This window comes from Stenella coeruleoalba, assembly GCF_951394435.1.
Source record: "Stenella coeruleoalba genome assembly, chromosome: 7".
Taxonomy (NCBI): domain Eukaryota; kingdom Metazoa; phylum Chordata; class Mammalia; order Artiodactyla; family Delphinidae; genus Stenella; species Stenella coeruleoalba.
In genome coordinates, this window is record NC_137153.1 from 121,718,392 (window position 1) to 121,744,911 (window position 26,520).

The 26,520-nt window shown below is 67.0% G+C and overlaps 1 protein-coding gene across 2 annotated transcripts in view; it reads right to left on the minus strand.

The window, feature by feature from the left end:
• NOTCH1 (notch receptor 1) overlaps window positions 1–26,306 on the minus strand; it is a 47,054-nt gene extending 20,748 nt beyond the window's left edge. For both annotated transcript variants that reach the window (XM_079926320.1, XM_079926319.1), the window contains exons 1-9: window positions 26,047–26,306; window positions 24,217–24,298; window positions 5,682–5,944; window positions 4,808–5,146; window positions 2,701–2,823; window positions 1,956–2,189; window positions 1,428–1,583; window positions 1,101–1,286; window positions 657–770 (exon numbers count right to left, since the gene is read on the minus strand). In XM_079926320.1, coding sequence (XP_079782446.1) covers window positions 657–770; window positions 1,101–1,286; window positions 1,428–1,583; window positions 1,956–2,189; window positions 2,701–2,823; window positions 4,808–5,146; window positions 5,682–5,944; window positions 24,217–24,298; window positions 26,047–26,107 — 1,558 coding nt within the window. In that variant the 5' untranslated portion in view covers window positions 26,108–26,306. The remainder of the gene's footprint in view (window positions 1–656; window positions 771–1,100; window positions 1,287–1,427; window positions 1,584–1,955; window positions 2,190–2,700; window positions 2,824–4,807; window positions 5,147–5,681; window positions 5,945–24,216; window positions 24,299–26,046) is intronic.
• Window positions 26,307–26,520: the final 214 nt, after the last annotated feature.

A 26,520-nucleotide genomic window follows, 5' to 3' on the forward strand; every position in this document is an offset into this window, starting at 1 on the left:
GGCCCCTGGAGAGTGCTTTGGCCAGGGCTGGGCCAACGCCCCATTCTCTTCTCGGCCCCTTTCAGCTCCTGCCTTTCGGGTCACACGCCTCCCGCTCCCTCATACAGGGGCCTCTGCCCCAGACTGACTCCGGTTGCTATGGCTACAGCCTCGTCGGGCTGAGAATCAGGTTCCCGGCTCGGTGTCTAGAGCAGCTGATTTGCATCTCGGGAGATCCAAGGCTCTGACCCACGACACCTCCCCGGGCCCGGCGTCCCCCAGCCCCCAGCCCCCCCCCCGGGACAGACTCGGGCCCCCAAAGGCTCCTTAGGCCCTCCTGGGCATCATGTCCACCGCAGGCTGGCGGAGACGGGCGGCCAGGGCAGGCTAGACCTCCTCCTGTCGAGGTCCCTCAGGGGTCGGCGAGCACACTGCTGCTCCCAGGGACCCGCCAGCAGGAAGGAGGGTCTCTGGGTCCCGGGCTCCTCAGCAAGGGCGGGGGCCAGGACCCCCTGCCCAACCTAGCCTTGCCCATTGGGGGAAGCCTGAAAACACCCCACCCGCTCCCAGGGTGAAAGTCAGCCGCCTCCCACACAGCCCTTGGGGGACCCAACCCGGCAGCCCTCAGGGACAGCGGGGTGCTCCCGCGCGGGGGGCACGGCTGGGGCCGGCCTCACCTGTGGGACACTCGCACACGAACTCGTTGACCTTGTCTAGGCAGCGGCCGTTCTGGAGGCAGGGGCTGCTGGCACACTCGTCCGTGTTCACCTCGCAGTGCACGCCCTCGTAGCCTGGGGGAGGGGGCGGTCAAGGGGTGCAGGGGACCGTGACCCACCTGGGCGGCCCTCACCACAGCTGAGGGCTCGGGATGCCCCCCCCCACACCTGCTCCCCAGGGCTGACCCAGCTGCCCGGCTCTGGCCTCCTCTCCGCTGTGCCCCACGGGCCTGGCTCGGTCCCCCCAGATACCCGCTGGGGCCGCGGCCTGGGTGAGCACGGAGGCCAGGGGGCAGAGGACATGCGGCCGGGGTGCTCGCCGGGGTCCGTCGGCCTTGACACGGCTTCCCCACCCCCGCCTGTCAGGCGGCGCCCTGACGTTCGGGCGGGAGGCTGGCCGCGTACCGGGCATGCAGATGCACTGGAACTCCCCAATCTGGTCCAGGCAGGTGGCGTCGTTCTGACACGGGTTCGACACACACTCGTTGACGTCGATCTCGCAGCGTGGGCCGGTGTAGCCCTGCAGACACTGGCACTCGAAGGAGCCCAGCGTGTTGATGCATTTGCCCGCGTGCTCACAGGGGTTGGCGCCTGGGGGTGGGCGGGCACGGCGCAGTGAGGGGCTGCTCTGGGAGCCCTGGCCTCCAGACACTCTGGGGTGTGCCCGCCTCCCCCATCAGACTATTTCCACCAGGTTCCCAGCGCCCTGGCTGCCCCCTCGGCCGCCCGTACCCAGCGAGCACTCGTCCACGTCCTGGCTGCAGGCCGGCCCCGTGTAGCCCGAGGGGCAGGTGCAGATGGCCTTGCCGTTGACGGGGTTGGTGTCGCAGTTGGAGCCCTCGTTGCAGGGGTTGCTGATGCAGGCGTCGTTGAGGTGGCACAGCAGGCCTGGACACGGGCGGCGGGGGTCAGCCGAGGCGCTGCCCCCGGCCTGGGGACGCGGGCTGCCCACAGCCGCGGTCCACCCCCGCCTGGCTACCCAGGGAGGGCCCCCCCGCACTGTGCCGCTGCTAGTGACCCTGTGGAGCGTCCCATGACGCCCGAGTCACTCCAGGAGGTTCGCTGCCAGCAGCCCTGACGGCAGGCAACGCCCCAGCCCCGCCAGCCCCTTCACCCCAGAAAGGCCCCTTTTGGGGTCACCCTCACGGGCCCCGCAAAGCTGCAGTCCGTGTGTCTGTGCAAGGCCACGCACGCGAGCCCTGACCCGAGGGGGCCCACCGCCGGGCGAGGGCAGCGAGAACCCGCCTCGTCGGCGCTCACCCGTGCGGCCGTGGGGACACTCGCAGTAGAAGGAGGCCACGCGGTCGTGGCAGGTGGCACCGTGGAAGCAGGAGGCACTGGCGCAGTCATCGATATTCTCGCTGCAGTCCTCGCCTGTCCAGCCGTTGACACACACGCAGTTGTAGCCGCCGTGGGCATTGTGGCAGGTCCCGCCGTTCTGGCAGGCGTTCGGCATGAGCTGGCACTCGTCCACATCCTCGGTGCAGTGCTGACCTGCGGGGGCCGGGACCGTCGGGCCAGGCGGCGCCTCCAGACCCTCCCCCTCGGGGCGCAGGGCCCCCTCCACCAGGAAGCCTTCCCTCATGACTCCTCCACCTGCCGCCAGCCTGAATCACTCCTTCCCCTGCACCCCTGGCGCCAGAGGGGGCTCTCATCTGGCTGCCGTGCGGGCACAGGTGCACTGGGGTCCACGCTCATCTGTGGGCGGGGCCGGCGTCCTACCGGCCAGCGTCCCCGTGTCCTGCCCAGCAGCTGGGCTCAAACTGGGGACCTGATTCTGGCTCAGGGCTGTCCGGGGCCAGGCTGCAAATGGCCCGCACAGACCAGCTGCTGCCACATCCGTGCTGGCTGCTGGGGCGGAGGCCTGGGAGCCCGGCGGCGGGGCAGCCCCTGGTCACTCCGGAATCCCTGCCGGCCTGGACCAGGTTCTCGGCCCCCCTCTGGCCCGCCACGTGCGTGTGCTCCAGCAGTGGTGGTGCCCACCCAGGCCTCCCCGTGCATGCACCTGTCCACTCCGGGGGGCAGCGGCAGTTGTAAGTGTTCACGCCGTCCACGCAGGCGCCTCCGTTCTTGCAGTTGTTTCCTGGACAGTCGTCAATGTTTGCCTCGCAGTTCTGGCCGGTGAAGCCTGTGTGGCAGGGGGGAGCCGGGGGCCCGGTCAAGCCTCCCCACGGGGCTGGGCAGCGCGCGTCCCGGCCCTCACCTTCCCTGCCACGCTCAACCTGGCCTCTGGCACCTTCCTGGCTGCACCCACGACACCCTACTCTGGACAGAGAGCTGTCCCTCCATGGCCTACCCTGTGCTGCCCGCTGCCTCACAGCCCTCGGGGGTCCACGCCCCACCCTTCCCACTCCTGTGACCGGGACAGGCGACACGCTCCTCTCTAAGGAATCATTCTGTAAAGAGCCGGCTGAACAGACAGGGACTCGGGATTACAGGGGTCTAGAGGTTCTGCTGTAAAAGACGTTCTGTGTAGTGGCTCCAGCAACTGGGCGCCGTCTGCTGGCTCGCCCCACGCTGGGGGTTCTCTGCAACACCCCCGTGTGTGGCCACAGACACCCCGCCTTGCAGGGGCTGCACTGGGCCCGGGGGCGCCCCAAGCAGGGCCCACATCCTCCCCCAGCCTGGGCCCGCCTCTGCAGCGCCAGCTCCGTGGCCAGCCAGTTAGCTATTAATCCATTCAACTCCCGCTGGTTCAATAATCAACCCAGAAAGGGGCGTCTGGTAGTAGCCCAACCTGCAGCCAGTTACTGATTAGTGCTCCTCCCGGGGTGCCTTTGGACTCCCTCCTGCCCCTCCCTCTGAGGCCCCCGCACGGGAGCCCGGAGCCCTCACTCCAGACCCCCTTGTATGCGGTGGGCCGGAAGCGCTGCTTCTCCCTGGCCTTGGAGGGTGAGTTCTAAAGCGGGCTGGGTCTCACCTCACCCCCCCCAGGTGGGGCCACACCTGCCCCAGGTGTGCAGCATCCGCTGGCTGGCCCCCCACTCCGCCCACCTCCACAGCCCCGCTTGACCCACGTGGCTAGACACAAGGTCCCAGGCCTGGGGTCCCACAACCACCAAGAAGGCATTTGAACCCAGAACCGGGAGGCACGCCTGGCCCAGCCCCCTGTGGACAGCTGAGCAGCCCAGCCGGGTGGCCAGCAGCGCCGCGGCAGGCAGGCGGCGAGGGGAGCGCCACTGACACGCAGGAAGTGCATGCGCCCGGCGTCTGCACGCAGAGGCGGCCGCTGCAGTGACAAGGCCCGGGGCTCATGGACGGTGGGCGGGCAGAGCACTTCCTCTTTGCAGGGGCCGAGCTGGGCTGCGGCAGCATGGGGGCTGGGGCGACCCTCGGCTCACCCCTGGGTCCGCCAGACCCTGGGCTCCCCTCCAGCACCCAAACCTCATCCCGCCCCCCCCCGAAACACCCTTCCCTTCCTCGTTCCTGCCTAACCGCCTAACCACCAGTGCGCAGACGACAGACGAGAGCTCTTCAAACCTCTTTGTCGTTACCAGTATTTTTAGATCACCGGCAGCAAAACTGACTCAGATGAAAACTACAGTGGCAAGTGTGGGACACACAACAGGGACAGTGGAGCTGCTGGGGGGTGGGGGGCTGTGCCCGCCACTGTCGCCCCACTGGTGGGAGACCAGCGGGGCCAGGAGGAAGGGCCACCGCTGGGGCAAGTGACGCATAAGCCCCAGCCCCACCTCGGGGACACAGGGGAAGCCCGGGGGCCGCACGAGGGAGGGTGCTCCCTCCTGCCGTGGAGAGTTCTATAACGTGCACGTGGTCCCAGGGAGCTCAAGATTCGGGGGTTCCTGAGTGGCCTGGAGAAGGCTGGCGGCAGGGGAGGAGCATCGGGGGTCATGGGCCCAGCCGTCTGGTCACAGCGGACCCGTCCGCGGGCAGAAGTGGGTGGGCAGGTGCCTAATGGGTGGCCCCCATTCCAGCCCCGCCCCTACACCACACCCAAGGCTGCCTTCCAATCGCCCACGCCCAGTGGACGTCCAACCCCAGGCCCAGCCGGCCCCGCTCCAGCCCTGTGCTCCCTCCGCCCTGGGCACCCCCCGCCCTCCCACCAGGCAGGGGGAGCACGGCCACCCCCAGCAGGGGGCAGCGGGCGGTACCTGGCAGGCAGGCGCATTCGTGGGCGGTGTCCCCCGTGGGGCGGCAGGTGCCCCCGTTCTGGCAGGGGGAGGGGCTGCAGGGCACGTAGGGCAGCTCGCAGTGGGGGCCGGTGTGGGTGGCGCGGCAGGCGCAGCGGTAGGAGCCGACCTCATTGTGGCAGGTGCCACCGTGGTGGCAGAGCCCGGGGTTCTGGCTGCACTCATTGACGTCCTGCCTGCAGGTGGGGCCGTGGAAGCCGGGTGGGCAGCCGCAGATGTACGAGGCCTCGAAGGGCAGGCACTGGCCCCCGTTGGCACAGGGGTTGGAGGCGCAGGGGTCCGCCTGCTGGCATGTCTTCCCTGGCGGAGGAGGGGCGAAGGGGGTCAGCCGGCCTCCCTGCTCCCCGAGCCAGGCCGTCCCAAGAGCCGGGGGCGGCCTCCAGGCACCACGGAGGTGCCCGCCGGGGATGGGCCCCACGGCGTCGGCTCCTGACACCTCAGGACCCCGACAGCTTAGGGGCTGAGTGACCGTCGCAGGATGCACGGCGGCAGGCGCCCCTCCAGAGCCCGTGTTCTTAAACTCTGGTGCCCGCAGTGACGTCACGGCTCCTGAAGGGGGGCCTGCACTCCTGGCAGGAGGGAGGTGGGAGTGTCCGCTTTGCTCACAGAGGCGGGCAGGGGTGGGGCCCTCCAGGGCTGGAGAGGGGCGTGGGGACCCTCCGGGGGGGGGGGGGGGGCTCTGCGCCACTTCTGGATCACGGACCCCAACGGCCGAGCAGAGCCCTCCCCAGCCACACAGACGGGCCGGCAACTGCTGTGCGGGCAGCTGGGGGAGGGCCGGGGCCTGCCCACCCCTCGCGAGCGCCACAGCCGCGTCTCCCGCCGGAGTCCTCACCTGACCAGCCCGGGGGGCAGAGGCACTTGTACTCGGTGAGAGTCAGCAAGTCACAGGTGCCGCCGTTGAGGCAGGGGCTGGCGAGGCAGGCATGGTCGCGGGGCGTCAGGCACAGCGGCCCCGAGAGGCCCAGGCGGCAGCGGCAGGCGTAGTCCACAAGGCCGTCGCGCTCCACCGTGTGGCACGTCCCGCCGTTCTTGCAGGGGGCGCTGAGGCAGGGGTTGGGCGCCTGGCATCGCTGGCCCGCAAAGGCTCCGCTGCAGCTGCGGCAGACACACCGGGGCGGTGAGTGCCCGCTCCCCAGCCAGCCGCCCGCCACCAGCCCCGGCGTCGGTGGGGCCCCACCCCGGGCAGCGGGCACAGCCGGGTGAGGCCCCGCGAGGAGAGAGGGGAAGTTCTGGGACCAGAGGGAGCGGGGGTTGCCCAATATCACTAGTGTGCCAAACGCCACTGAACTGTACACTTTTAAGTGGTTAATTTTATATTAAGTGAATTTCACCTCCATAAAGAAAAGTGATTATGTTAATTGGAGAAACTAGAGACCAGAGTGTCCGGTGGGCGCCGGCGTAGGTTTCAGAACTCACGGGGGCACGTGTCTGCACCCTGGCAAGCCACCGAGAAGGGGACCACACGGGCAGACACGGCCATTCTCTGCCGAGGGGAGCAGCGCTCGGTAAAATCTTTAGTTTCGGGGGGCTGTCTGCTTTCTCTCCTCTTTAGCTTTTCGGTAATGAACGTGCATTATTTGGTTAATAAAAGAGTTCACAGCTTTTTTTCTTTCAACATCAATAGGATAGCAAACGTGGAAACGACTGCCAACACGACGTGGCCTGGCTTCCCGTTTTCTTCGCGACGTGGAGTTCTTTGTCAGGGGTCTGATGCGTTGGGGGCCGTGCTGGTCAGCACCCATCCCCACCCACACATAGCACCCAGACACGGCTTTTCCATTGTGCGGGGGTCAAGGCTTTGCGACAGAGGTCCACGCAACGCCAGCCAGGAGCAGAGGCACCCGCTGCCCGGCTGCAGAAGCCGGGGTCCAGGAGGACCACCGCTCTGGCAGGCCGGCACGCTCCCCAGGTACTCACTGCCCAGGCTGTGACTGGGGCAGGGGAGGCAGGCTGCCGCCCTCCTGGTGCCAGGCCTGGGGCCACGCGTTCCCTGCAGGGAAGGGCTCAGCGCCTGCCATCCCCACCCCAGGGCCCCCCTTGGCCCCCTGTCGCCTCGGCTTCTGGGGGCTGGGCCATAAACTGCCCTGCGAAGTCACCTCGCGGCCTTGCACTCGAGGAAAAATCTCAGGAAAGGCTCTGGGACCAGCCAGGCATCACTCTTCCCAGCGGCAACTCCCCCAGCCTGCAGCAGCCTGAGAAGGCGGCCCCAACGCTGGGCCCACAGCTCTGGGCATCTGTGGGCGGAGCCTCCTCCCGCCTGGCGGGGCAGCAGGGGGTGCTGCCAGGAGCCTGGGCTCCCCTGGATGAAGAGAGGGCCCTCCTGAGCCCGGACCATCCCACCTTCCGGAGCCCACCAGAACCCCTGCCCCCGACAAATGCCAGCCCCCCCCCTCCCCACCTGCCTGCCCCGGGGGCTAAAAGCAAAGTCGCACAGGGAAGAAGGGGAGGGGCGGCCCCTGGAGAGGCCCTTCCCCAGGGCTGGCGGTGGCGGTTTCGGCGGCCGGGGTCTGTGCGTTTCTCAGCAGCTGGGCTGCTCCCCTGTCCCCGTGGCCTGGGAGGCATCTGTCTCCCTGAAGCCTTTTATCTGTGGCTGTGGCTTGGGTAGGGCCGGCGGGGAGGACGCGCAATGGCCACTCCGGCCCACCATCTGCTGCCAGAAGCCGAAAGCCCCAAACCAACTGGCTTAAAGAAAACCAGCTGCCCTCTGGGAGGGGTCCGGGGGAGGTAACTCAGGCCCGAGCCAGCCCGCTCAGGGAGCGGGGGGTGGCTGGCTCCTCGCGAGGGGCACAGACCCCAGCACGCGGCCCCCGTGCCGCTGGCGCCCTGGCACCTTGGCTCCTGCAAGGCCACACCCCAGAGCCTGGGGAAGGCGGTGTGACCCCCACTGTGCGTGGATCCAGTTACAGCCCGCCTGGTTCTGGCCCGAGTGGCACTGGGAACCCAGAGCCCCGGGGGTGGGAGGGGGGAGACCCAGGAGGCAGCACCTCCGCCACCTCTCAATGCCCTCCATTGTCAGGCGGGAGCTGGCCACGGCTCCCACTTGGAGAAAAGGCTCTTTTTTCTTCCCCAGCTACTGACGGAGCAGGCAGGCGGTGGGTGCTGCACTGAGGGTGCCTGGTCATCGAAGCGGGATGGGAGCCAGTCCTGTCCACGCCTCCCTCTCGCCTCTGGGCCCTGCCCCCATCCCGCCAGCTCCAAGGGGAGGGAAGCCCACCCGCACGGGCGAGGTGAGGCGGGCCCGCCCCACGGCTTTCAGGGGAATCCACACGAGGCTGCCCAGCACCGTCCTTCTCGTAGGCGAGGCCTCCATCATTGGTCCCGGGGGTGGGGGCGGGCACCCCGGGGCCTGCCACCGCTGGAGCAGGGCCCTGCTCAGCCGTGTTCCCAAGTGGACCAGAAGGGCCCACTCGGAGGCACAACCCCACACCCTCCAGCCATGGGGCAGTGTGCTCCCGAACCAGCCCCCCTCCGTCCCAGCCTGAGTGGGGAGCCTAACGTGGAGGACTGTGGGAGAATCCGCCTGGACCGGGGGCATCCCGGCCAGTAAGGCTGTATCATGCTGGGCCGGCAAGAGGGAAAACGCACCCAGTAAATCAGGCGTCGGCAGCGCGGACAAAGGGCGGCTGGGGAGCAGGTGCGCCTGTGGCTGGGTACGCGGGCAGCAGCTGCTGTCGGCCGGGCGCGGCAGCCGCCAACCCAGTGGGCGGGGCAGGAGCCAGGGAGGCCCCTCTGTGGGGGAAGGCGGCAGCTGAGGGGCCCATTGTCCTCCCCACTCCCGCCCAGGCCTGGTGGACGCTGCCGTGAAGGCATGCTGCCCATCCGGGCCGGCTCCGGGGCTGGGCCCAGGCCTGGCCACCGTCCACCAGCACCCCAGCCAGGGGATGGGCAGGGCCAGAGGGAGGGGCAGCCTCCGGGGGTAGGACTGCCGAGGCAGGTGCTTCGTGGGGTGTGAGGTACGACCAGGGTCTGGCCAGGAGCCTCAGCTGGGAGGGAGGAAGCCCTGAGCCAGGCGGGCAGGGTCTGGGCCTGGGGGGGGTGGGGGGTGGCAGAGCAGCTTTCAGCCAGTCCCGGAGGCCGCTCCCCAGCGCCCTCCCCCCCCCGAGTCCTGTCCCTGCTCTGGCCAGCCTCCAGCCATGCCCCCTCTGTCCCCTGGACCTGTCTGCACCTCTCTCCTACCCTGGCTGCAGTGCTGGGCTTCCTGGGGAGGCCCCCACGGCACCGACCCGTCCCTAAGAAGGCGGAAGGCCCGTGAGGCTGCTCAGGCAGGGGCAAGGCCACCAGCACCAGCGAGCAAGGCCCTCTCGGCCATTCTGTCCCCGACACCTGTCCTGGCAGGTCAGTGTAAGTGCCCGGCGGGGACAGGTGCCCGGGCTTGGAGAGGGAGGTCACACCCAACACCTGCCGTGCGATTCCAGGCCAGGGGCCGTCGGGGGCCGTGTGGAGAACCCGAGACGGGGGGGGGGGGGGGGGGGGGGGGGGCGGGGCACGAGCCTCCTGCAGACGGGATAGGACCCACCCCCGGCAGCCGGGGCCCACGATGGCTCCCCGTTCCTTGCTCCCCTCCGGAAGGAGGTCACCCCAGCACCTGCCCCTCCGCTGGCCTTCTCTCCCACCCACACACAACCTGGCCATCTGGCCGGGGTGACCTGTCCTGGCCCCACCTGGCCAGCGGCAGATGAGTGACAGGTGGGGCTGAAGGCCCCAGGAGAGGGGCTGCAGAGGGGCCGGCTCCCCCCACAGCGGCTCTGCCCGCACCCACCCCCACCCCCACCCCCGGAGGAGCGCCAAATGGCCGCGGTCCCGCCGGCCTGGAGCTCTGTGTCCACTGTGCTGCTCGGCCCTCCCTGCCACACCCCACCAGCCAGCCCGCTCCACAGAAATGCAACCCCGGAAAGAAACATCCCGACGCAGATGTTGCCTCGACCTTTCACCCTTTCACCCTTTCACCCGGGACTAATTCTAAATTGTGCTGTTTTCCTTTCTAAGTTAAGCAGGCCATCTGCTGCCCCCAGGGGACAGATGACAGCTCCCTCCTCCCCTCAGTTCCAAGGGGGAGGGACTCAGTACTGAGGAGGGATTTACTCAGTTCTGCCCTCAAGGAGTTTACGGTCCAGTGGGGCAGAGCCAGGGGTGAGCACGGGCCCTGCACCCTGGCCGGGACGGGAGGTGGGGGGGGGGCAGGGGATCAGTGATGTGCCGCTGCCCTCCTTTCTTCTGCAGGAGGGACAGAGATGCCCCAGGGAGGGCCATCCTGGGGGCTCCCCCAATGGGTGGGTGAGACACAGTTCGGTCAAAGGGACTTTGGGGGCCGAGAGGGGCCTCCTTCCGCTCTGCCAGCCCCGGCTCTGGGGTGTGCCCCGCCTGCCCGGGCCTCGGCTTCCTGTGAGTGCGGGCAGGGGGTCGAGGGGACTGCGTGGGCTCACAGAAGGCCCCACGCAGAGGCAACCTGGCCATGTGGGCAGAGGAGACTCTCGCTCTAGCCAGCACTAATGGATTTGATCTGCACGCAATTCAACGATGTGTCTCTGGGAACATGTTCGCTGCACCAAGGGAGGTGCGCCTGTTTAAGGAAAGCCGTGAGGGACACAAGGGCTCCCCAGGCACAGAGGGCCCCCCCCACCCCACGCTGCCTGGGGGCCGGGGTGTGCAGGACGAGCTTGTAACCCCTGCCGGAGGCCACATCTGCAGGGCCCGGAGCCTGCACCCCAAAGGTGGGCAGGGGCCGTGCCACCCAACACAGAAAGGGACAGCTCTGCAGGTCCCTGGGCCCTGGCCCCCCAGGCAGGCAGCCTGCATCCCGAGCCCCAGGGGGAAGGAGCCCCCGGCTGATTGCTGTTCTCACCTGGCTCCACCTGGCTCTGGAGTAGCAGGGAAGGCAGACTCCCCGTGCCCGCCCCTGGGACAGCCCCTCCACCAGCGTCCGTTCCAGCCCATCTTCCCGCCACCTCCGAAGTCCAAAGTTTCCTCTGGCCGCAGAGGGCAGCGTGGTTACTCACAAGCAACAAAGGTGTGTGTGGGGGTGTTACCCTTCCCAAACACCCGCCCCCAAGCTGGGGGCCACCAAGCCGCCTGCTCCCAGGGAGGCTGAGTCAGGACCTGGGGTCCCGTCCCCAAGTTGTGGGTCCCACAGCCGAAGGCCCCTCCCACCCCATAGCCTGGCCCAGCTCTGCCTGCAGGGGGTTCCGGCCGAGAAGCCCTTTCCCCACACCAGCACAGCCTCCTCTCACAGGCTTTCTGCCCAGGAGCCTCCAACCCAGTGTCACCAGGGCCCCTGATGACGGGGGCCAGGGAGCATGGGTGGCTCATCTTGGTACCCGCACTCCTCCCCAGAGGTGGTCCGTGGCACTGAACAAAGGGCACTAAGGCCCTCCACCAGGCAGGCAGGCCCGCCCACCCCTGGGCAGCTTGGCCGGGAGGTTCTGAGACCCCTGTCCCAGCCCAGGCGACTGGGGCCACCTGCAGACTGAACAGGGAGACTGAGGCCAGGAGAGAGCAGGACAGGGGGGCTCCAGACTCTGGGTCCCCAGCTCCTCCCCTAGAGGGGGCGGGGCCAAGGAGCCCAACTGTGTTCCTGGCCAAGGTGTGGGGGGGCGGTCCTGGGCTCCTTTGGGCAGAGGCCAGTCCAAGGCCCCCCATATCCCAGTTGAGGGGTCACACCTTCCAGGAGGCACCAGCTGCTAATGGATGACGTGCTCACGGCAGGTGTGGGTGCGTGCTCGGTGACACCTGCTGGCCACCCCCACTGCGCCCACCCGGGGTCCTGGGGTCCTTCCTCACTGGGAAGAGCCAGGACAGCTCAGCTCCGGGGAACAGAGCCCCCCGGGGAGACATGAGAGCCAGGGTGCGAGGGCGCCCAGTGACTCCGACGGCCCCTTGCCCTCAGCTCCCCAAAGCCCCCAGGACGAAGAGCCACAGCAGGCAACGTCCCCAGGTTTCTCTCAAGCCTGCAGGGTCCTCTGTCCAGATACCGGTCTGAGGGGCAGGCTGGGTCCCAGCTGTGACTCTGCTGTGCCCGAGGGCCACCTGGAAGATGGCCCTCTGCACTCCCCTCATCTCTGCCCCCTTCTGCATCAGGGCACGGCTCAGGTGGGGTGTGCCGGGTCCCTGGAAAATGGCCCTCTGCACTCCCCTCATCTCTGCCCCCTTCTGCATCAGGGCACGGGTCAGGTGGGGTGTGCCGGGTCCCTGGAAGATGGCCCTCTGCACTCCCCTCATCTCTGCCCCCTTCTGCATCAGGGCACGGCTCAGGTGGGGTGTGCCGGGTCCCTGGAAGATGGCCCTCTGCACTCCCCTCATCTCTGCCCCCTTCTGCATCAGGGCACGGGTCAGGTGGGGTGTGCCGGGTCCCTGGAAGATGGCCCTCTGCACTCCCCTCATCTCTGCCCCCTTCTGCATCAGGGCACGGCTCAGGTGGGGTGTGCCGGGTCCCTGGAAGATGGCCCTCTGCACTCCCCTCATCTCTGCCCCCTTCTGCATCAGGGCACGGCTCAGGTGGGGTGTGCCGGGTCCCTGGAAGATGGCCCTCTGCACTCCCCTCATCTCTGCCCCCTCCTGCATCAGGGCACGGGTCAGGTGGGGTGTGCCGGGTCAGCCCGGAGCGTGGTCGGCCCTCCATGCGTCTGGTGGCTACAGTGTGGGACTGCTGCCCCCTTGCCCGACCTGCCGCCCCACTGCCCCAGGAAGTGACTGCAGGGGGGCCCACCAGAGCTGGCAGAGCTGTGGTCTCCCTCCAGCCTGTGCAGCCGCTGGGCTGGGGCAGCTCAGAGCTGCGTGGGGCGGTGGCGGGGCGGGGGGTGGGGGGGTCCCTGCCCTGGCTCCCAGGGCGTCGGGAAGGAGGAGAAGGGCAGTCAGGGCTGCAGAGGGATGGGGGACCCTGGAAAGGGACCAGCCAGGTCTGGTGCAGACAGACCCCAACCCCGAACAACAGTGGTCCCCAGCCCGGAGTGGCAGCAGCAGCCGAGGAGGAGACCTGGCCCCGGGGTAGGGCGGGGTGTGGAGCGCACTGGGCCCCCGCAGCTGCTCCCAGCACTCTCCGCTCTTTGTCTAGAATCTTTCTCCCAAGTTGCATCTCTGGATGGTTTAAAATATGCTGGAAATAGGAAGTGCTGGAGCACGGGGAAACCCTTTGTGTGTGGGACGGAAGCCACCTTTCCCACTGCAGGGAAAACAATGCCCGCCCGTGGCTCAGGGCCCCCCGCGGCGCTCAGAGCTGCCCCACCCTTGACGTGGGAAGTGGCTTGCCCGTCTGAAGGGACGGAAGGGCCGGTGCAGAGGTCTAGCGGCTTCCCGGAGATGGCCCAGCTGCAGCGGGCAGAGGCAACCCAGACCCACCCATGGGGCAGGGACGGCCGCTGCTTGGCCAGCCCCCCCCACCCCAGACACTGTAAAAGGCACAGCCAACGGGGCCAGGGTGTCCCGGGAACGGGCTGTCCCGAGAGAGCCCCGGGGGCTGCTGGGCGTGTGAGAAAAGCTTGCTGCCCCCCACGCCCACACTCTGCTGGGGGAATTTACCAACCACCCCCAAAAGATGGAGCCTGAAGCCGGAGAAAGGCTGGAATGGGCGTCCTTCCCTGGGCTCACCCCAACGGCCCCGAGACCCACGTGGACGAGCCTGCCGCCCCTACTGCCAGGGATCCCCACAGCTGCCGGGGGCCTCCGCTCCCAAGCAGGACGGAGCCAGACCTGCGTCCCCAGACGCTCGGATGCAATGAAGGGGTGGACGCGCGCGCAGCCTGGCGCCACGGGGAGGGCTTAATCCAAAACGCGATGAATTAAGTCAGCAACTGCAGACCGAGCTCCGCACCAAAGCCAGAAACCATTCTGCAACTTCCCGCCTCTGCTCTCAGGAGCAGATGCCGTCCCAGAGGTTCGGGAAGAGGGAAGGGTGGCCCGGCGGCGCTCCTGTCCTCTCCCACTGACCAGGGCAGATGCGGGGGGCAGCCCCGCTTGTGTCCAGCGTCTGGTCGAGAATGCAGGGGGAGGACACCAAGGACCCCCTGACATGGGTCCCAGAATGAAGACACTGTGGACAGCACCCCCCCACACTCCCGGACCTACTTGGACTCTGCCAGCTGTATCTCATCTTACTTTTGAAACAGCCCTGCAAGGACACACCGGGCCCATTTTACAGATGAGCAAAGCAGGGCTCAGCCAGGTTATGCCCACGGCACCACCTGGATTTGAATTCAGCTCTTAACCTCTCCTGCCCCCAAGGGTGGCCCGACGCCGGCCACCAGGGCGCAGTCAGAGCACAGCCGCCGCCCTAGAGGCAGCTAAAGGGCCAGAAGGAGCTCCCTGGGCAGGGAAGGAATGTGTGGGTCCCCTGCGCCCCAGCTGTCCCCCGCCCCCTGCCCCCAGCAGCCTGGATTTCTTGCCTGACCGCCTGCTCTCCCCAGACCGGGAGGGCCGGAGCAGACAATGCATTCTTACAACCCCACAAGATCAGCTGAAACTCAAAACCCCAGATTGGGGGGGGATGTCTGGGTGAGAAGCCTGGGAATTGGGGAGCTCCCAGCCGGTGGGTGGGACCGCTCTGGGCCCCAGCTCCCCGCACCCCTTCCAGGCAGCAGGAGGGCCCCACCAGTACCGGACACCTGTCACCACCCTCACCCACAGTGCCTGCGTGGCCTTCCTTCCTGTCCTGTCTGGCTCTGGGGACGGAGGGGACGGAGGCCACAGCCAGCCATCCCCAGGCCAGGCCGAAGGAGAGCCGGCCCCTGACTGAGCCGCAGCACAGGGCGCAGGCTTCCGTGGGATCCCAGGGCCCACCACCAGCGCCCCTCTCTCTGGACCCTCCTCCCAGCTCAGGCAGGCCACCTGCCCACCGCCACCCACCCCACCCAAGGCAGACCACCAGGCTCCCGTGCCCCCCAGGCTCCTGTGCCCCCTCCCCAGGCTTGCACACGGGCCCATGGTACCCCTGGCCATCCACTTATAGCCCTTGCTCTCACCCCAGGCCCAGCACAGTCCCCAAGGCACTGGGGGGCCCAGGAAACACCAGAAGATAGAATCCTGCCAGCTGCACCCAGGCCTGCGTGGGACAGGCCTGCACTGTCACGCCCTGGGGCCACCCGGGCATCCTGGGCCAGTTGGTATGGGTCTAGGGCCGTCTGGGGGGCTCTTCCCTGTGGGGAAAGCAGTAGGTTCTTGGGTGGGGCATGACCTTCTGCCCAAATCCTGAGCTCGGCTAGTCTCCAGGAGAACTTTCTGGACGAGGCCTCGGAGTGTTAGGAACGAGCTCCAGGGTGGAGTAAAGCTACGCTGACGCGTCCCATTGGGATCGATCCACGGGGCCACCACGTGGGGCCGACCTGTGATACTTCTCATAGGGGGGCTCAGAGAGGTGAGTGAGCAGCCCAAGGTCACACAGCCCAGCACAGGCCGCGCTACGGACGTGGCCGCACCATCCCAGCCCGGCCAGGCGGGAGCAGCGTGCTGGGACGGGGGAAGCCCAGTGCTGGGCAACCGGCTCAGACCGAGCCTCCCTGCGTCTTGCAAGCCGGGCCTTCCCGAAACCTGGATCTGCCCACCTGCCTCCACTCCCTGCTCCGCGCCCACGGCTCCAGCCCTCAACCAGGCGCCACATACCTGCCGAGTGCCCATGCTGGAGGCACTTGGACCCAAGTGCCCTGGGCCCTGGACCACCCGGGGGGAGGCCACCATGACCTGGGCCCCTGCCATGGTGGGTGCCGGGACACACAGCCCTGCCAGACATCCTGACCCCGGAGGAGGAAGTGAGGGGAGCCCCGCCCTTTGGGGCCGCCCCCTAGGAGCCGGTACCGGCCTGGGGAGCGGGGTAATGAGACCCTCGGTTGACCCAGAAGACCCAGAGGTAGTCACCTCCCCCAGCCCTCTGGATGGACGGGAGACGGAGGCCCCAAGGGGCGGAAGTGTGGCCAGGCCCCCGCCTGTCCCCGCCTTAGCCCGGCCTTTAGCTCAGCATCGCTCTTACTGAAAAGCTCTCAGGGAAAAACACGCATACTCAAAACTCTGGCTTCTCCCCCAAACCTCTCATTTCCAGTAACCGTGCAGTTTCCGCTTATCAACAACCGAAACAGAGAGGAAATGGTGGGAGGCAGGTCCCCGTGCCCCAGGCCCTGCTGCTGGGGTGCTGACAGATCTTCCCAGAGGCTGCCGCCCACCTCCTCGCACACGCGTTCCCCGTGGGCCCTCGACGATCTGCCGGGGCGGCCAGGGTCCAGGGCAGCGCCACGACCTCCCGGCAGCTTCTGGGGCCCAGCAGGCTGGCCGATGCTGAAACGGGGCCGGGGGCCTCCCCGGGGCTCGGCAGAGGGGCCGCCCTCGGCTGTGACGCGTGCTGGCCCATGATCTTGGGGTGAAGGAGGCGGGAGGCCGGGAGGGATCCCCGGAGAAGGGGACGGCCCCGGGCCCGAGCGGCACCTTGGCACCAGGCCCAGAGCCGGGGCTCTTCCCAGCCTCCAGCTGTCTGTCCCCCATCCAGCGTGTATCAGACCCTCAGCCCCTCTCCCAGGCCCACCGCCCTCACACTAAGGTCCATGTGACGACGCGGGACCCGCCTGCACGAGCCCTCGGCTGGGCTGGGTGAGGCTGGCCTTTCGTGCCACCTGTGCGGCGAGAGTTTGTTCAGCAAATCACAGTGTCAACAGAGGGACGAGGGACCGTTTACCCAGCTGAGAAGAGCAACCAATTCAAGCCCTTCAGAGACACACGACTGACACCCAGCCCGGTGACAGACGGAGCAGGCGGGACGGGCGGGGACGAGGCTCCCACCTCACGGAGCCAGGCCAGGCTGCGCGCGGCAGGGTCACAATGCGGCCGTTTCTTTGGCGAAAGTCCCGACAACAGAGCTGGGCCTGGGCCTGGCCTACTGCCGCTGAAAGCGGCTCCCACCCGGCACCCACCTGTCCCCGGGCAGCCGTGGGGTGGGAGTGGGCTCTGTGCGCCCGGCACCCGCCCCGCAAGGACTCCCAGGTGAAGGCTGGCGGGGGCTGGCGGCCCGCCCGAGCGACTCTCAGGGCTGGGAACCGCCGTGTAGGCGTTGGAGGTGAGGCCTCCCCAGGGCATCCCCCGCCCCCATCGAGGCTCGCTGGGAGCCAGGACCCCGGGCACTCCTTCCAGGAAACCGTGAGGGCCCCAGAGGGCCGCCGCCATCGCTCAGGCGGAGAGAGGCTCCAGGTCAGACCTCCGAAGACGGCCCCCAGCCCCAGCCCAGGAGAGCCCAAGACCCCCCAGTGCAGCACGTGGCAGGGGGTCCCGGGAGGCCTGAGCCGCAGAGTGGGGCGCGCTGCCTGGAAGGAGAGGCCGGGCCCTCTGGAGGTGTCCACACCCCACCTGATGGGTGCCCACTCAAGGCAGCAGCTCGGTGTCAGGAAGGGAGCGGGGAGCAGGCAGTGCTTGACCTCATACACTCCACAGTGTGGACGACGGGATGATGACCCCTGCCCCCAAGCCTGGGGGAGTGGACGGCGAGGTCGAGGGCCCCCTTTCCCAGAATGCTCCCATCGCAGGGGCAGAGGGTGCGGGGCGGGAGGAGACCCTCAGAAGAAGGGACCGCTCAGTGGTGAAACCCTGTTCCCGTAGCTCCATGCGTCCCAGAGATGCACAGAGAGCTACCCCCACCCGTGACGCGGGGACCAGCTCGACCCTCCCCACTGGGATGATGCTAACACCGTAGGAGGGCCACTTTCTCAAGGGCCTGCGGGCCCCTCTGGTGCCCTGGAGGAAACACGGAGCCTCCCTGAGCCCCGAGGGCCACTTGGAGGGGACCCATCTGTGGCTAAGAGCGAAGGGCCAGACCCCTGGCCCGCTCTCCTCTCACACAAGGCTGAGTGCCTCCTGCTGGGGTACACGCAGTAACTCTGAGCTGACCCTGAGGAAAGGATGTGCTCCCACCCCAGGGAGAGGCCGGGAAGCAGGCAGATGACGTGGGCAGGGGCCGAGGGTCTCACATCCAAAGCCTTACTGCCTGCCGCTGCCCCTAGCTGCTTCTCCTGCCTGCAGCTGCACTGCCTGCTGACCTGTCCCAGCCCATCTGCCCGCTGTCTCCGCGGTGGGCTCACTCGAAGGCCGCGGCAGGCCTGGGGCACCCGGGTGGGCTGTGCCCACAGCACTGGCCTCGCACCACAGGCAGTTAAGGCGTCTGCCCGGAAGTCTGGCTCCGAAACAACGAGCCCCCTTCTCCGCACAGGCCGGGCCTGCGTCTGCCTTGCCCGCCCAGCCCCAGCCCCAGCACCTAGTAAGTGCTCAATAAAAGTCCGCTTTCCCCTCGCATTCCTGACACTGACGCCGGGCAGGTGGGGCGCTGGCCCTGGAGCCCGGGTGCCCCTCCTCTGCGCCCGCTGGCGCTCAGCCGGCGCCAGCCAAGGCCCAGGGGCAGAAGCCGAGGCCGCAAGCTGACGTGGAGCCCTGAGCAGGCTGGCACCGCGGGCACGCTGGGCCATCCTAACGAATACACCCAATACGTGCCGGGCCCCACTCGAGGGGCTCCGCGGCTGCCAGGCGGGCGGCCACACAGGCACGGAAATGAGCACCGACTCCTCCAAGAAGCCTCCCGCACGCCCACCACCCCCAACACCCACCCCCTCTGGACTTCTGTCCAAGACCACATACGGACTAGGATGCTGGTGCCACCGCCAGCCAGTCCCTGACAGTCTCAGGCAGGTCAAGTCCAGCGCCCAGAGGAGCGAGGCATGGACATGCACACTGAGTGAACGAAGACGGGTAAGAGAGAGGAGAGGCACGGTTCCACGCGTGTGAAACGGCCAGAACGGGTAACGCCAGAGACAGGCAGCAGACGAGTGCTCGCCAGGGGCTGGCGGGGAGGAGAAGGGCGAGTGCCTGTTTAATGGGTACGGGATTTTGTGCCGGGTGATGAAAAAGCTCTGGAACTAGATACGGGCGATGGGTCCACAACCTTGTGAATGTACTGAACGCCACTGAAATGCACACGTTAACCAGCTAAAATCATAAAACTCAGGATGTGTGCAACTGGCCACCTAAAAGCAAATATCGATCCCCCCAATCTAGTCGTCAGCTCCCCGTGCTCTCAGAGAGCAGAGTCGGGGAGGGTGGCAAGGCCTCGAGGAAGGAGATGCCGGGGGAGAAGCCAACAGAAGCCACTCTGGCAAAGGGCCTTCCTCTGCCCGCCAGCCCCTCCTCTGCAGTACCTGTCAATCACTGCTCCCTCTCTAGTGGGTGTGTCCCCAGCCCAGCGGGCCAGGCGGTAAGGACACCAGAGCCCAGAGCTGGCCCCAGACCGGCAGAAGCTGCCCAGCTGCACAGCCAGGTCTGACTCCTGGGCACCTCTCCACGCCACCTCTCCACCTCTCTCCCACCACGCTGCTGCCCACTGCCACCATCCGGGCATCTACAGGCACATCCCAGGGTCCTGCGGGGATGCAGTTGGAAGGGAGCTCCAGGGGCCACCTAACCCCACACCCTCACGTACAGAGGAGGAACCTGGGGCCCAGAAAGGAGACGCGAGTCCGAAGGGGCACAGCAAACCAGAGCCAGCTGGCTCTGTATCTGCTGGCTCGTCTGCGGCGGGGCACGAGGCGGGGCCCACCAGAGACAGCCCCGCCGGGAGCTTCGGGACCGTCAAACGCATCCTGACCCACAGTCATGATGCCCCGGAGCCAGCCACTCATTAAAGCCTCCGGAAGGAGTCTGAAAAGTTCTGGATATGCCCGTACACGAAGGCAGAAGCTGATGCAAGCTGGCCTCACATCCCCACCCCCCTTCCCAGCCTCTTCATCTCTCAGCCTCAGCTTTCCCCACCTGGGGAAACTGGGGGTTTAGAGAAAAGCAGAGCTGGCCACCACCCCAAGGGGGCACGAGCCTGGAGAGGAAAAGTCTGCCGGGGGTTTTCTGAGGCCGGATAAAAGCAGCTGCCTGTGTGTGGAGGCCTCATCATTACATTCTTGAGGAAAGCGATCAGGGCGCTCATCAGCTCTGCAGAGCCACATCCTTTCACTATTTATAGACAAGGTACGAAGCAGGAAGGGTGCCCTCCCCACCCCAGGAGGGTGCAGCCCCTCAGCCCAGCCCGGCACTGCCCAGTGGACCCCAACTGCCAGCGACAGCCATGGCCACCCATCAGGGTCACAGTCAATGAGGAAGACAGCCAGTCCCAGCTCTCCTGGGACCTTCGGACCGCCACCCAGCACTCGGGGAGTGGAGCCGTGACGCCCTCCGGACCTGCCCCCCCGGCCCTCCACTCCAGCTTCCCGGGGTCCCAGCACGCAGCCCACGCCCCCCGCCAGCCAGACCCCACTCAGCTGTCCTGATGAAGAGCTTCTCCATCAGCTATCTGCCCTGCCCCACTCTCTTCCAGCCGAGGGCACAGTTTTCCTTTTTTCTCTTTGTTAAAACACGTCACTATTATTTTCTCAATGGGAAAAACGTTGGCTGCTGTACAGAGGCAGGGCCAGGCCCCAGAAGGCACCTTCCTGCAGAGATCGCGTGTCCCTGGATGTCCCTGTGCGGTCAGAGGCAGGAGGTGAAGCTTTCTAGCTGACGCTGTGCGTTTACCGTGTGTTTTTCTAACCCTGCGTCCTTGGAGCCCGGGCTCTGCATAAACAGAGGAAGTCCTGTACAGACCTTGTTTGCTCTCAGCCTAGGAGCGAGGATGAGAATTAACCTGTTCCCCCCACCCCCACCCCACGCCTCGCCCAAGGCTCGCAGGTGACTCACTGGAAACAGACGGACCAGGTGACAGAGACGCAGAACGTTCCATCCCTCTGCAGCCGGGCAGCCGAGTCACTTCCACCCGACCCTCTGAACCTCCTCTTTTAAGGGAAGTTGCCGTCCCCGCCCTGCTTCCTCACAGAAGGGCCAGCGAGGGCCCGGGGCAGTGCAGGCAGGATGCGGCAGTGGTTAGGAACACACGCTCTGGAGAAAGAGCTAGGGCTGGGCTCCACTCTGCACTGTGTGATGCTGGGGCCGAGGGCCACCTGCTCTGTGCTCCGTTACATGCCTGATCCCATGGTTACGGGGTTGCTCCGAGCCCCACCCACCGTGCTCGCCTCCACCTGACACGTCACGTGTCACGCTGCCTCTCCTGCCCCCACACCGGAAAGTGGACTCCATGAGGGCAAGGGGCCGTGTCTGCCCTGAGCCCACGGCGCCCAAGTCCAGAGCAGAGCCCAGCACGCGACAGGCGCGCAGAACCGCAGAAGCGAACGAGGAAGAGACGCTGATAGGAGCCATCGCGGGCGAGGAAGTCTCCGCATTGGCCGGCGCCTCCCAGGCAGCACGCCGCTCGCGCCCAGCAGGCCGCACCTCTCGGGCTCTCTGAGTTAACTCGCTAGCCAACTAAACACCCTCAAATGAGGATCCTGAAACCAGCAGCATCAACTCAAAAGGAGAAGACAGGGAGGAAACGGACCCTGGCCCGGTGCCTGCTGCGTGCCCCTCTTACGCAACCTTATGCATCACTGAGAGATCAATCGTGGGTCAGCCCTGAATGACAGACTGGGCGGGAGGGGGGGATCTGGATTCAGGTGACCCGATGACCTGAGGTCACGAAGCCACTGGGCGGCAAAGCCAGGCCTCAAATACAGGATCGGCCAAAGCTGAGGGCCGCCACACGCTGGCTGGCCGGACTTCCCTCCCAGGTACTCTGGGTGCGACGACGGTGCACCCCACTTCTGCAATCACCTGGAAGACGTCCCGGTAAAATTCTGACTTTCTCGCAGGCAGGGGGAGCATCTGAGCCATCCTGGGGCCTCAGCTCCCAGCCCAGCACCGGGCAGCACCCCCCCACCAACAAGCCTTTCAGACGGAAAACGCACGCTCACCCCACAGATGGCAGCCCCCAGAGGCCTTCCCACACTGCCACCCCAATCAAAAGGAAAGAGGGGGAGCCCACTTCGGTATCTCCTCAGCACTGATGGGGCGGCACGGAGGCTGGAGATGCACAGGGGGTCGCAAAGACCCGCCTCAGCCTGCCCCCCGGGCCACCAGCCTCCCCCGGCGGCCCCCGGGCCACCACACACAGCCAACGTCCAGAGACAGCACTCCGCCCGTGGGGACACGCAGCCTTCCCGCCGCGGCCACTGGCCAGCCGGGCACGGGCTCTCTGTGACCTCCCGGAGGGCCTTCACACCAACACGAACCTCTTTTTCCCACCCTGAGCCCTGCAGACACCTGACTGGCAGCTTCGGGGGAAGGTTCCTTCTCTTTGGGGTGGAAACAGATGAGTCACCTGCTATTAACGCGCCTGGCACAATGACACCACCGTTTCCCACGCCCTGGCCATGCGGGAGCCAGCAAGTCAACAAGAAAGTCTAGGAACTTTCTGAGGGTCCTGCTGGATGCCGCCAAGCTGGAACTCACAGCCAGGTCAGCAGGGCCCCAGAAGCCTGCACCCGGACACCTCTGAGGAGACAAAGTGGCTCCCCCTCAGCTAGGAGAGCAGGGCCTCCCCCATGAGCAGACCTTCCGGGGCCTCCGCGCAACGGTGGGTGATGGGCAAGAGCGGGAAGGCACAGGCCCCGGGGTGGCCGCAGCGCCCCCCAAACTGCCCAGTGAGCCTGGACCCATGCCTCTGCAGAGCCGGGACCGGCCAGCCGGTCGCAGCTCTGATACCCTTGCCTCCCACCCGGGATGCCCAGTGGTGCGGCCTCCGAGGACGGCGCTTCCGTTCATCTTCCAAGTGGCTCTGTGGGGTGTGCACAATGGGGTCTCTGTGTGCCGAGCCCGGCCGGGTGCCAGGCCAGACAGGCAGGCTTCCCGCCAAGGGGGGGGCGGGGCGCCGGGCCCAAGGGAGGAGAAAGGCCGGTACCACAGCCCTGGTCCCTGGCCGTCTTGGGGGGCAGGACTCCCAAAGCGCCCAGGCTTGGAGAGTGGGAGAGCACACCCCCATCCCCTGAGGCCAGCGAGTAAGCCGCCGCAGCATGTACCCCAAGGCACCCCCTTCCCTGCCCAGGCAACACTCGGCTGGAGCTTCGGCCCCGGGAGGCCCCGGGCTGTCCGGGCTCCCCGATCAGACAAGAAGAGACTGCTCCCACTTTCCTCAGCACAGCACCGCCCCCCACCCTCCCAAAGCCCTCTGCAGAGACGCGGAGGCTGCCCCCCGCCCCTACACAGGAGCTCGAGCTCGAGGGGCGGCAGGGAAGGAGTCTGCATTCTGGGAAGCCACGCATAATTAATCACCCAGCATTAATCCACCTCCCCAACAATAGGCACTGCACTTCCACTGAATCCCAGCTGTCGGTCTCTGAATGAAAGGAAACAAGATTTAGGGCATCAAGCGTCGGTGAGGCTTCTGCAGGAGAAAAAGGCCCCCAAAAAGCAAAAAAAAAAAAAAAAGTAGTGTGCATTCATTAGCGTCTGACAAAGACACAATGCACTTTGTCCATTAAACTGCTCACAGACCTGCTTAATTGGCTTCAGTCTGGGGAGGGTAGGAGGCAGTGGAAGGAGGGGCTGCTTGCCCACTGGCTGGGCAGCAGCGAGCCCGGGCTGGGGGTTGTCAAGGGAATGGGTCCTCAGCAGTTGGAATGAGGGCGCGCCACTTCGGCAGCCTGGGGAGGGGGGCGTTTCTCCAGCCAGCAAGCACCTCCTCATTATTCCCATCAGGGACGAACTCAAGTTGAAGGGCATCAGCCACAGCAGAAAAACTTCCCTAAGGCTGACTGGTACTCAGAGGCAGGCGGCCAGGCAGGAGATTCTAACCAGATTACCCGACCACAGACCTCAGTTCACAGCTGAGGACCCAAGGCTGGGAAGGTGAAGGGCCAGCCGGTTAGGAGGCCAGAGCTGCAGATGCCAGGACAGAAACCAAGTTTCTGGCAGACACTCCCACCCCCACCCCCAACGGAGGGGGGCACAGCCAACCAGACGAGTTCCAACTTCCCTTCCCCAGCCCCACCTGAGGCCAGAGAGAAGAGGCCGGGAAGGCAGAGGGCTGGGAAGGTGGGTTCGGCTTTGAAATTGTCAGTTTCTTGCTGAGGCATCACCTGCCCAGGAGGCGCTCACCTGCCCAGAAGAGGTACCCCCCGGTCGGCAGGGCGGTTGGCAGGGCGGTGAGGGCTGGGCCTCTCTACAGATGCTCCAGCGCCTCCCCGGCAGGTCAAATTATTTCTCAGGGACTCCGGAAAGAAATGGGGTACCAGCGATCCCCACCTAGCTCCCCGGGAGCCTGAGGTGGCCCAAAAGGGAGCGCTCCAGCCTCTACGGGCCGGGCCAGCTCCACACGCAGCATAATTGCTGGTGATTAGGTAATTGCCAGACTTTGTCCAATAAAACTAGCACGTGACCGCGCCCAGCCTCTGGGCCGCCTCCAGAAGACAATGGCCCAGTGTTCTGTCCCTGCTGGCCCGCTGCAGGAGGCCGGGGCTCCGCTCCCAACAAAGCAACAGGTCCCTGCAGGGGCGCATACTCACACACAGGCCTCGGTGCCGTTGGGGAACACTTCACACTTCCCGCCATTCAAGCAGGTCTCGCTGGGCTGGGAACATCGCAGGCCTGGGGGAGGCAAAGGGAGACGTCAGCCTGGCCAGCACCCCAAGGGGCACTGCCCACCCCTCACCTCCTGTCATGCGGTTGCTGGGGGCCCCAGGAAGCCTGGCGTGAACCCCAAGGGGATTTAACATTCCGCCCAGAGTTCTGGGGTCAGCGATGGAGGGAGGGGGAGCCCATTGATGGGGGGCAGGTGGCTAGGTCATGCTCAAAGTGGAGGCGGGGTGGCCTGAGACGCCTCGGGGACAGCAGTGGAGGAAAGCTGGGATGACCCCGGGCCACACTCCCGAAGTTCTCACTCCCCACCCCATCTTCACTGGGGACCCTGGCTGGGCTGAGGCCCCCATCCAACCACCAGGATTGTCTTGCTGTTCAAACAAGTTCTTCGAGGGGGCGGCGCTGAGTGGGGGGTGGGCAGCCCTGGCCACACTCAGCTCCTCCGCTCGTGGGAAAATGCGACAGCTGCAAGGCCCGCTGCCCCTCCCGCCAACAAAGCGCCGGCCGGAGGAATCAGAGCGGCCCATTGTCGCGCCAGGGCCGCCTCCTGGGGCACCGGGACTGCACCCCAGGGACCGGGCCGCGCCTCCACGCCTCCACCGACACCCAATACCAGCTCCCCAGGGCGGGCATCTTCAGTGGCAGCCCCCCCCCCACACACACAGCCCCAGGGGAGGGGGATGAAGATGCTCCATTTGGAAGGAACTCGACCCCATTCCCTGGAAGGGGTCAACCAGTCAAGCTCCCGCCTCTTCCTCTTCCCAGGGCTACGTAATGAAGCCCCCCAACGGGGGCCGGGGCGGGGTGTGACACCGAACCCTAACTTCAGGAACCGGGGAGCTAATGCTCCCTCCAACTTTTAGCGGAAGAGAAGAATTAATCACCATCCGATTCCTCGGAGATCCTCTTGACGTGAAGTGGAGAGAGGAATGACCGCCCCCCCCCACACGCCGCCCCCCCCCTCCCCGCAAGGTTTCCAAACTTGAACTCCACAAAGTGAAAGTCCCATCAGTAGCAGCTGTCTTCCGCACACACGCCCCCCTCCCCAAACTGTGAGCCGGGATGGGGGCAGCGACCCGGCGTGGGGAGGGGACACCGCGGGCGGGGCGGCCAGGAGCCCGGGGTCGCCTGGGTCCGCGCCCCTCGCCCCGGCCCTGCGCAAACTCTCTTACTCGGGAAGGAGGCCGGGCCCGCCGGGCCCGCCCGACTCCCCTCTGCCCACCACGCCCGGCGGCCGGGTCCGGCAGTGCGGCTCCGTAAAGACCAGCGCGGCGCCCCGGACCCCACGCTCCACGCTCCACGCCCCAACATCCGCCCCCGGCGCGGGCAAGAGGCGAAGAAAAAAGATAAATGGCCCCAAGGCAACAGGAAACCAAAACCGACTCGATTCAAACCGAAAAGTAGTAGGCAGCTCGTCCGCCCGCCCCGGCGGCGAGCCCCACGCGCGGCTGGCGAAGGACGAGCCCAGGACTGGGTCTCCCGGGCCCCCAGAGGCCCACGCCCGGCTTCAAACCCGGCCCCAAACTCGGTTCCAGGAGCAAGCCGCGTGAGTCCGCCCCGATGGGGCAGGCGGAGCAGGGGAGGGTCAGTCCTTCTCCCCGAGCCCGGGACTCCGGCCCCTACCCTGCCCCAGGTCGCCCGGTCCCCCTCCCCACCCTGGCCGCCCGCTCCCAGCCACCCGGGGCGCGCGCCTAGAGCGCTGCCAAAAGTTTCCGAAGGCGCGGAAAGTTGCGGGCTCGCGGCGGGCGGTCGCCTACCTCGTGCGGCGAGCGCGGGCAGCAGCGCCAGGCAGAGCAGGGGCGCCAGGAGAGGCGGCATGCCTGCCCGCCGGCTGCCCGCTGCGCCCGGTGGCGGCCTCCTGCGCCCGGCCGGCGGGGCTCGGGCGCACACGCGCGCTCCGGACTGTCCCACGGGCGGTGGCGGCCCGCTACTGCCCTCTCCTTCCTGGCTGGAGGGCGACGCTGCGCTCTCGCGACCTCGCCGGCCCGTCTCCGCGCCCGCGATCGTTCCTCCGCTGTGCCCGCGCCCCGCGCCCCGCGCCCCGCACCCCGCACCCCTGCGCTCCCTCCCACGGCCGAGGCACTAGTGAGGCGCTGGGCCGCCGTGCGCTCCGCCCCCGCCCCGCCGGCCCCGCCCCCGGGTCCCGCCCCCGCCGATCCCTCCGCAGCCGTCGCCCCCTCGCTGGCCGCGCCCCTCCGCGCGCCTGGACCAGCCCTGCACCTCCTTGGGGT